The following is a 10,732-nucleotide window of genomic DNA, read 5'->3' on the forward strand; positions in this document are numbered from 1 at the left end:
TTGGTCCCCACAATGTTAAAAAAATGATTAAAAATAGTAAATGATGTTTATCTGAAAGTGTAACTATGCAAACATGCTGTGAGGGCTAGGTTTAGGGTTAGGGTTAGGGGATAGACAATATCGTTTGGTCAGTATAAAATCTATAGAAGTCAATGAAAAGTCCCCCCCTGGTGAAAAAACCAGCATATGCTGGTAGGTATGTTTTGATGCTGGTTTAAGCTGGTCCTTTGCTGGTTTATGCTGGTCCTTAGCTGGTTCATGCTGGTCCTTGACCAGCAACATGACCAGCAAAGGACCAGCATCAAAACCTACCTACCAGCATATGCTGGTTTTTTCACCAGGGATGTTTTCAAGTGTATTCTGTTAATAAGCTTAGCCCATGAGTTATAATAGGTTTACCGTCATCTGCTGGTGAAGCGCTGTAATGACATGAACAGAAGCTTGATAAAAAGCAAACACCACAGTATACCATGTTCACAGAACCCCAAACCTTTATTTTCACCAAAGTTTGCACACACGGAAATGAGAGGGGGGAAAAGACAATTTTGGCAGCCGAAGACACTTCAAGCATATTTATAGAGGAGACAGTGATTTGAAAAACAAATCCAAATAAAATCATAATCATTCAGTGCATATTCTGCATCTGCCTATCACTTCACTTCCAGAGAGAAAGGACACAATGCTCGGGCAACCTAACGTGGACACACACACCGACACACACTCACTCCGATCGCACGAAACCAAACCAAATAGAAAATAGTCACACGTCAAAGGCTGTAGTTGGGAGTATATGAGGGTACATTCAGCTGGTAAAGATGTTACCTATTTTATCAAGCCAGACAGATGTCAGAACATTCGGAGAGATACGACGACTCCCTTAATTACACCGCTGCACTAATGAAGATGTCTACTCCTGCTAGACGATAAACATCAGCCTTGAGTGTCGAAGGCCAGAATCAATGTAAGGGATTGGGGCAGGTTTTTTCCTTTTCTTTTGTATTCTAACGCAGGCTATGTCAAGCTGTCTAGACTCTAGTCCAAAGGGTCCAGAAAGGGTGCAGTGTTTCCAAACGTCAGCCAACAAAAGAGTACGTTTGCAGATGTCGACATGCAGATGTGCGTAACATTTCAAGAGAGTGATATTTCAGTTTATATATTAAGCAAAGAAACTAAAAATACAGAAGAGATTTTGTTTACAAATGAAACACTATTAACATGTTTTTATTTGTTCTCGTCGGTACTCGTATTTCAAGCTAGTAGTTCAGGAAAATGTCTTGATCATGCTGTATATAAACGTAAGTGCACTATATATTTATGAGTCCGGGTGGGTTTGCGTTTTGAAAATGTAAATCTATGTTGATCTGGGGCCTGAGCACTGAAAGCGTTTTGCATTCTTCACAATTACACCAAACTTCACATCATTGAACACTGCAAACGTAAGCGGGCAGCTTACTCACAACATCGAAAACCTTTCACATGATCAAACCAGACGTGCCTGAACCAAAACAAATAATAATGAAAGAATTAACATCACGTATCGTGTAGATCTGATACATTTGATTTGATATCATTCAATCTGATAGACAGAAAGATAGATCGATAGAGAGAAAGAGAGAGACAGAGTAAGAGATAAAAAAAGATGTATTTACAAAATAATACTTGTGTCTTTCCGTTACTCTATGAAATCAAGCAAGACCGTTCAAACAGTATACGAGTGTGATACTAGTTGTTCTGACTGGGTTTTACCAGTGGTTGTGTGTGAGTGTGCGTGAGCAGGATAGGATGACGGGTTGGTTGATGAAGGGCATGATGAGGAGGACGAGGAGGAAGAGGATAACTTCACGCTATTAGTTCTTCCCTCAGCTCCTTGTTCCTGCGGACAATTGCAGCATGTCGCTCCTGGTAGAGTCAAAATAAATCACATACATCATAATTCTGATGATTAATTTAAAAATGAAAAGGCTTATAATAAATAAATCATACTTTTAAAAACTTAACTATATATATTAGGGCTGTCAATTTAATTTGTTAATTTGATGCAGTTAATCTGAGAAAAATGTGTTAAAAAAAAAAATTAATACATTTAATGCAGTCATATGGCTCTAAACTTCAAGACCTGAGGGGAAAACCGCCGCTGTATGGGTTGTGTCATATTTTTATATCATATAATTTAGTTGATATCACACAAGCAAGAGTTCTTTTTTCCAAATGCCTGCATGTTTGGAAATGTGATAGTGATTTAATACAACAGCAAGTTAATTTTTTGCAAAATATTGTCAATATTAGGGACGGGCGATAAAGATTGCGATATACCCGTAAAAAATTTCACCACAATAAGAATTAGTCTTCCCACGATAATAAAGAGAAAGTCTACAGTAGCGTGTGCGACACAGCTTTGCATGTGTATGAGCCTGTTTACAAACCTGCTGTCCAACAAAGATATCATTTATTGACATGCTTTTTCTCCAAATTAATTTCATAACATAGTCGAGTGTTTGAAATAACCTTTTGTGATCAGACGTGGTTTCATATCACAGATTGAGGCAGAAATCATACTATTTTATAGTATTATAAAAGCTATGTCGATTAGCATTGCATTATAAATATACTTTATCCTAATAAAAATAACCAAGATTGCTTTAAGAACACAGACAAAATATATATATTGTAACAACTGTATGTTTATTGTCAAGTTTCCGCAGTTAAAATTTCTCTATCTGTGTTTTATTCAGCTACAGCGATGACCTGCGTCAGTACTATATGGAGTTTCTGTGCAAGGGCACCCCCCGGCTTCCAGTATGAATTAAACAGTCATTACATTGTACGTGTGTACTCAGTTATGTCTATTTTGTGTACAATTTTTACCCAAAATAGAAAAATAAAAAAAATTGTAAAGTAGAACAGTAAACAGAAAAATATAATCAGTAAAAATAGGAAATATAATACTTTTCTCTAAAGAAACAGTGATAAAACGTGATACATTTTTAAGCCCATATCGCCCATCCCATGTCAATATTGTGTGTTTTGATCAATTTTGCAAACAAAAATAGCTCCAAACAAACCCACAGCAGAACTGTTCCTTTCCAAGCAACACACAGCGGTGTTTCGTTACTTAAAGGGGTCATCAGATGCCCATTTTCCACAAGTTGATATGATGAGTCTTAATGAAAAGTCTGTAATATGCTTTGGTTAAAAATTCTCAATGGTTGTGTAAAACAACACCCTTTTTACCTTGCCAAAATCAGCTCTGCAAAAATTATCCCATTCTGGTCGAGGTTGCTTTAAATGCAAATGAGCTCTGCTCGCCCCGCCCCTCTCTTTTCTCTGTGGAGTGACGAGCCTGTTTACTTTTGCCGCATTTAGCCGCATTTAGCTGCTAAACTTGCTTAACTAGCACATTATTAGGAAAGGCGATCACAAAGATTAATAAAAAAACCCTTATACTAACTTCCGCTGTAAGTGAAGCTGGATCACGAATGATTCGCGTGAACATAGACAAATTTATGTAGATCGGGAGGCGCATTCCCTTAACAAACAAACGTAATCCACTGCATCTTCAGCAGCTCAGATGTTCATTATTACATCCAGCAACACAACACCTCAATCGCTCAATCCGAGATATTCCTGTCTAACTTACATCCCTGCTCCGGCATCGAAACAGTGGAGGTCGGACTTTGACAGCTAATCTGAGGTAAGACGCTCATGTCAATCAACTATCGTGGGAGCAGCCTCTGTCGGTGCCTGCCATACCGACAGGCATCTGAGAATGGCTCGATTTGAAAAAGGGAATATTATTTTTACAGTTTAATTAAAAACCACTGCATGTAAAACAACATGTAAAAGGGAAGTTAGCATCCGATGACCCCTTTAACAAATCCACATTTGTTAATGAATTGAGCCAATGAACTAGTGACCTATTCATAAAGACAGTTTCTTGAATGAATCAGCCATTTGAACAAATCAGTTGACTGAACGACTGAATGACTCACTTACTAATGGTGTGTGCACACCAAAAGGGAACTGAATATTCGCATTGCGTTACTCAATCTAGATTACTCATGGGATGTTTTTCGCATCACTTGCGCAATGCTCCCCCCATTTTCTGATATAGACGGACGCTGCAATAAGCTCTTTGTCGATTGGCTTACATGACAACGTGGCATGTGAATGTCTTGCTTGAGTTTAAATTTTTCAACTTGCACAGAACACATGACTGAGGTGAATACCACGCTTTCGCGGCAGTTGCGTTGCCAAGCACTAATTCACATCTAACTGCACCTTTGCATTGACTGTATGTAATCTACTTGGGCAAATAATGGATAATTTATTCGCTTTTGGTGTGCATATACAATAAGACAGTGATTTGCTGCCACCTAATGGTGGTTTTTATTTTCATTGATAGCGTAGTCTATCATTTCACATTCAATTAAAAAAAATACACAATATCGCCAATATTGTCTGTTTTGATCAATTTTGCAACAAAAATAGTTCTAAACAAAGTTACAGCAGAACTATCCAAGTGATACATAGTGGTGTTTCGTTACCAAATAAATCCGTTTTTGAACAAATTGATTGAGTCAATGAATCAGTGACCTATTTATAAAAACAGTCACTTGCGTTGTTTTCTGAATTAATCAGCCATTTGAACGAATCAGCTGATTGAATGATTGTGCACACCAAAAGAAAAGTGGATATTTGCATTGTGTTACTTGCTCTAGATTACTCGCGGAATGTTTTTTGCGTCACATCACGTGAACACGCTCTCTTCCATTTTCTGATACAACCGGACATGTCAATAAGGCTTACATGACAACACATCATGTAAATTTCCTGCTTAAGTTGAAAATGTTCAACTTGCGTGAAACAACTGAGAGAAATATCATGTATTTACATGTAATCTACTTTTGCAAATAATGACATTTGCTTTTTATGCACACACCATACAACAGCGACTTGCCGCTACCTACTGGCAGTTTTAAGTTTCATATTTAGAGTAGCCTATCATTACATATTCAATATTTTTTTTTTAGATATTTGTATCATTATTTATGTAATGTTGAATCAAAATATTTATTTATAAAGCTACATTTTTTTGTAATGCCTATTCAATGCTTTTCTCATTTTACTCAGTGAGTTACAAATGATCTTCTGGGGGCTAATTTTTTAGAAAGAATTGATGTTTGCAATTAATTAGATTAATTAATCGGCACATGTAATTAATTAGATTAAAAATGCAATAGCTTAACAGCTCTATAATTAAAATTTTAGAAAATTGTAAAAGTAAACACGAAAAGTAATATTAAATAATTACATTTTAAAATGATAAAAAAATAAAAATTAAACAACATTTGCAAAACATTCTTTAAACAATATTTATTCATCATTATTAATAATAATTTATCCCGATGTTCTTTTCAAGTATTTTTAATATATACATATAATATATAATGTGTAACTGTTTGACAGCTGGAAAAATATGGCATTTTGCACCTGATATGTCACAAATGCTTTTTGGTTAACCAAATCATGATTTAATTCTTATGTGTATATATATTATATTATAATAATAATTACACATTAACAATAATTAATTTTATATATATATGCAGACAAAGAAATAATAGAAGTTAAACAACAATTGAATTATAGCAATATATTTGTTTTTATTAGCAACATTTAAACAGTATTTAGTCATAAATAATATTTCAATGCTTTTTGAATATATATAAATAATATACAAAGTCTAACTGTTTTGCTGACCTTCTCATGCAGGCGCTCCATCATGGCTGCCAGGTAGGCCTCACGGTTTTCCTTGTTCTGCTCCATCTTCAGAATGAGCTTCTCCTCTGCCATCTTGCTGAAGTTGCTGTTTTCCTCCATGGCTTTGAGCAGCACATCCCTCTCGTGCTCACGCTTCTCAGCCAGGATTTTGAGCACCTGAGCCTCCTGGGACTGTTGAGGAAAGTCATTACATGCATAAGCATCCCAACATAAGGGCATGGAAGGGCACACAGTTCCTGAAGGTTAAATGGATTCTAATGTGGTTGACCAGTGTTTATTGATTCATGTACATTTGTCTGTGTTAATAAAATTGCTCCAGCTATTAAGCTTAGATGCATTGAGTTCCACTGACCCTTCTGCGGTACTCAGCAGCCTCCAGCTTCTTCTGGATGTCGTCCAGTGACATATCCCTCTTCTTTGGAGGGGAGGTGATGCTGTGGGCCACGTCTGACACCGGTGAGGGTGGTTTCAGAATCACCTCGAAGGCCTGGCCTGAGGCCCTTTTATTTATTGGCTTTACTTCCATATCTATAAGACAACCACCAATGTCAAATGACCTTACTTAAGTACTCAAAACCCTTTAGTACATCGTAATTATGGCATAAAGTAAAAAGTCATATTTAAGAAATAAACAATGAGACGCTAAGTCATAATAATGAGAAAAAGGTCAAAGTGATGACATACTGATGAAGTAAGCCATAATTGCCGTTATTTTGACTTTGTCATCATTTCAACTTAATCTTGCTGAATTAATTAGACATTTATCTTAATTATGACTTAGTATGTCATAATTTGCATTATGTGAGAATTTAGACTTTTATGTTATTATAGGGTTTTTTATCTCACTTTTGATTTTTGGTGCAATTTGGCCTCTGTCATGATTATAGTTTACTAAGTCATAAACTGATTTTTTTTTCTCATGTGGCAAAAATTGGGCTTCCATAGATAATTTATGTTTCTTATAATGCTTCCAGAAATTTAAGAGTACAGCTGATTAAGATTCTGAATATATTTTAAATATATTCTTATATTTGTTTGTATATTTGTTTATTTGTTTGTGTTTATCACTTTTCATTTCATAATTTAGACTTTTTGTCATCATTTCAAATTTATCTCATCATTATGACTTAGTATGTTATCATTTTGACTTTGTCTCATCATTTTTTAATCATAATTATGATAAAAAAAAATGACATTTTCACAATTTACATTTTACATTTTATGTCACAATTTGACATTTTATGTCACAATTTCAGCTTTATTATATCATTGATTTTATCTCAATTTTGCTTTTTTGTCATAATTACAATTTACCAAAGCATGTTTTTTTTTTCTAAACAGGCTTCTGAATATAATCAATCTTTTAAAGCATTACAATTTTTATAGATTTAAGAACATAACAATTTAAGACTCATATTTATTTCATATTTATGACTTTTCATTTCAGAATTTAGACTTTTTGTCATCATTTTAAAAACTTATCTCATATTTATGACTTAGTATGTTATTTTGACTTTTTGTCTCATAATTGTTTTTTAGCATAATTATGAATTAGTATTTCACAATTTGACATTTTATATTATAATTGATTTTACCTCAATTTTGCCTTTTTGTCAAAACAATATGATAACCAAAGCATGATTTTTTTTCTAATCAGGCTTCTGAATATAATTAATCTTTTAAAGCATTAACATTTTTATAGATTTAGGAACACAAACAATCAAGACTCTAAGCAAGTTTTTGTCATATTTATCACTTTTCATTTCATAATTTAAACTTTTTATCATCATTTCAAATTTATCTCATAATTATGACTTCACAATTTCACAATTTGCCATTTTATGTCATAAGTTCAGTTTTTTATATCATAACTGATTTTATCTCAGTTTAGCCTTTTTGTCATATATATGATTTACCAAAGCATGATTTTTTTCACTAATGGATATATAAAATGATCTTTTAAAGTATTAACATTTTTATAGTTTTAGGAACATAAACAATCAAGACTCTAAAGTCAGTTCATGACTTTTCATTTCATAATTTAAACTTTTTTTGTCATCATTTCAACTTTATCTCATAATGACTTAGTATGTTATTATTTGATTTTTTAAATTAGAATTATGAATTAATATTTCAAATTTGACATTTAATGTCATAATAATTTCAGTTTTTTATATCATAATTGATTTTATCTCAATTTAGCCTTTTGTCATAATTATGATTTACCAAAGCATTTTTTTCTTAATGGGCTTCCAAATACAATCAATTTTTTAAAGCATTAACATTTTTATCGGTTTAATAATCAACATTTTATATATGTATATGTATATATATATATATATATATATATATATATATATAAGATTTTATTTGCAAAAACAGATAACTATTTTCAAAAATCATGTTTTTTCATTGTGAATTCCAATTAATCTCAATCAAACTGCAGTTGGGTTATTTTGATATAAAGTAAAAATAACAACAACAAAAAAAATACAGCTAACACAATACAACACAAATATTACAAGATTTTTAAAAATTGTTAAAAAACTGTGTTGTTTTTGCAAATAAGCCTTTCATATTTATATATATATATATACATATATATTAGGTTCTTATATGTATTATTTATTATTTTATATTATATAAAATATTAGTTACAGCATCTCTTTTTCATATACACTACAGCTTCAAATCAAACTGATTTGTTCTCTCACTTACCTTCAAACTCACAGACCAGGTTGTTGCGTGTCTGTGGGTTGAAGCAGGAGCAAATGAGCGAGAGCATGGACAGCTCCTTCATCTTTTCCTTGTATGCTGGAACAACACATAATTAGCCTCTTGTTAGTCGTACACCCAACCACCCAACCAGAGTTTACAGGCCAGAGCATATTGCCTGGTCTCTACAGCTCTTCAGAGGATTCAACTGGAGTTTATAACATACCCTGTACTTCAGTTTATACGAGTGTCTGTCTCTATGATGCTTCAACTGAGTGATTGATCAACACTGCTACTTTATCTACATTAGCTAATTTTTGAAAGGCTATAAATATCATTACCACGGTGAACAACGAATAAAGTGGGTTTAAATAGTTAAATATCAGGAATTAAGTGACAAAGGATAAAAAAAAAAAAAAATCCCAACACTATCACTATTTCTCAGTGGATAACAAATGCATAACACTAAGCAAATCCCTAAAAACTCACCTAAGCATAAAAATGGAGTCTAGGGAGAGACTTTTCTACATTCAAACAAATAGAGCTTGCAGACTCATGAAAAATGCAGGAGGCACACTAATGACACTTCGCATTTCCTGCCCTCTGTAGCGTTTTGCAGATTACAAGCACATCCAACAGCCCATTAGCTAGAAAATTACCATCAGACACCATGCAGACTAGGACGCACTAAGCAAGTGTGACTAAATCAGAAAAATATGATAGTGATCAATTAGTTGTATTCTAAGCTGAGACACAAATCCCATTCTTTAAATGTCCAGTTCTCAAACAGGAGTCTTTTCATGCCAGGGTCACATACTGGTGTCCACACAGTGTCAATACTTGTGTCCGGTGCTGCAAAGGCCACCATGTGCAGCATCCCACTGCTGCAGGGCTGGCCGGTCTCCCAGTCTGCGTCCGTTCGGCCTCCTGCAACTCCTCTGCCGTTCTTTATCAATATCAACAACCAGGCCCACAGCTCGGGAGCCTTATACTAATCAATAAATCCTGACAGAAAAAGCCAACGATAGATTCAAAAAGCTGACTACAGCTTCAATAATTTTGCAAGCTAAAAAACAAAAAAAAAAAAAAAAAAAAAAAAAAAAAAAAAAAAAACAGTGACATCCGCCCATGCCATCTGCTCCTAAAATGACTCCACATTAAAATAAAGATGGGTTTTACTATGGGAAATACCACAGTAGATCATAAACTCTTATATTTTAATATATTTTAAACACTTAAAGCAGAGCTACGCCAATGTTTTATTGATGTTGTTACAAGAAAACATTGCTATGCAGCTAGGCCTGTGTGTTACATCTCACATGAGCCTTATTAGGTGGTTTCTGAAAGCATAAAAGCGTAATCAAAATTAAAATGGAGTGTGAATGAAAATCTGTCACCTTGGTATCCCTCATGCCAGCATATATGCCAGCACTCAGACTTCGTATCTATAAAACAAGAACGATGACATCCACAACAAAAAGCTGTTCTAATTGTCTTGATTATTCCATATAAAGCAAAATCGCTGGTTAAATATGAGTTCTTGAGGGAAATGCTCGGTATGGAGGTATTTGTGGCGGTTTTATGGCTATATTGTCTGGGCAGTGTTTCTTGGGTGCGGTCTTTCTGCATTATGATGTGAGGCAGCAGGAGCAGGTGCGCCATCGCCAATCATCACACATACATGTCATTTCTGAAAATTTTACGTATGATATTTTACATTAATTCATAATTTGAATGGCATTCGCTTCGCTTAGGCTATAAACTGCATTAATAAAAAAAACGCGAAATGTACCACTGCCTCCGATAACGCAGATTCTAGTCGTGTTTGCTTATTTACAATGTAATGTACGCATAAACAAGCTATACATAATATAAGAAACATATCGATATTGCATTGTATAATTCTATGTGCATCGAGCATCCTGACATGGTACGCTTTCCACAGACTCCGTCTCCATTAACACGTTTACAAATGTAACAATGGATTAATATGTGAAGACAAGTGAAGAATTGCGCAGTACGTACCGATAGCTGTCTTGGCCATGGTGTCCTTTCTTGAATCCTTGTTAATTTCCACAATGGTCGAGGTTTGTGCCAGTGGCGTTGAGAGCGGATGATGCTTAAGGCACTGAGTCAGCAGAGCACAATGAGGAGCGCGGAGGGATGTGAGGAATGGGAGCGGCTGACTTATGATCCAGTCCGCGCAACAGCAGATTGGCCACCGGCAGCACTTCAC

At 34.5% G+C, this 10,732-nt stretch overlaps 1 protein-coding gene across 1 annotated transcript; it reads right to left on the bottom strand.

The window, feature by feature from the left end:
• Positions 1-473: 473 nt before the first annotated feature.
• Positions 474-10,732, bottom strand: stmn2a (stathmin 2a). Its single transcript, XM_051131661.1, has 5 exons — positions 10,522-10,732; positions 8,500-8,595; positions 6,134-6,309; positions 5,761-5,952; positions 474-1,899 (listed from the first exon to the last, which is right to left on the bottom strand). The coding sequence occupies exons 1-5, from the start codon at positions 10,538-10,540 to the stop codon at positions 1,840-1,842; spliced, it is 543 nt and encodes a 180-aa protein (XP_050987618.1). The 5' UTR covers positions 10,541-10,732; the 3' UTR covers positions 474-1,839.

The sequence above is a fragment of the Labeo rohita genome, chromosome 16 (assembly GCF_022985175.1).
Source record: "Labeo rohita strain BAU-BD-2019 chromosome 16, IGBB_LRoh.1.0, whole genome shotgun sequence".
In the NCBI taxonomy this organism is placed as follows: domain Eukaryota; kingdom Metazoa; phylum Chordata; class Actinopteri; order Cypriniformes; family Cyprinidae; genus Labeo; species Labeo rohita.

Bases quoted from the DNA above. Each gene is read 5' to 3' on its own strand.
- stmn2a (XM_051131661.1), bottom strand. The intron at 5,953-6,133 runs GTCAGTGGAACT...TTTCCTCAACAG, and splicing joins CTGCTGAGTACCGCAGAAGG to TCCCAGGAGGCTCAGGTGCT. The intron at 1,900-5,760 runs GTCAGCAAAACA...TGACTCTACCAG, and splicing joins TGGAGCGCCTGCATGAGAAG to GAGCGACATGCTGCAATTGT.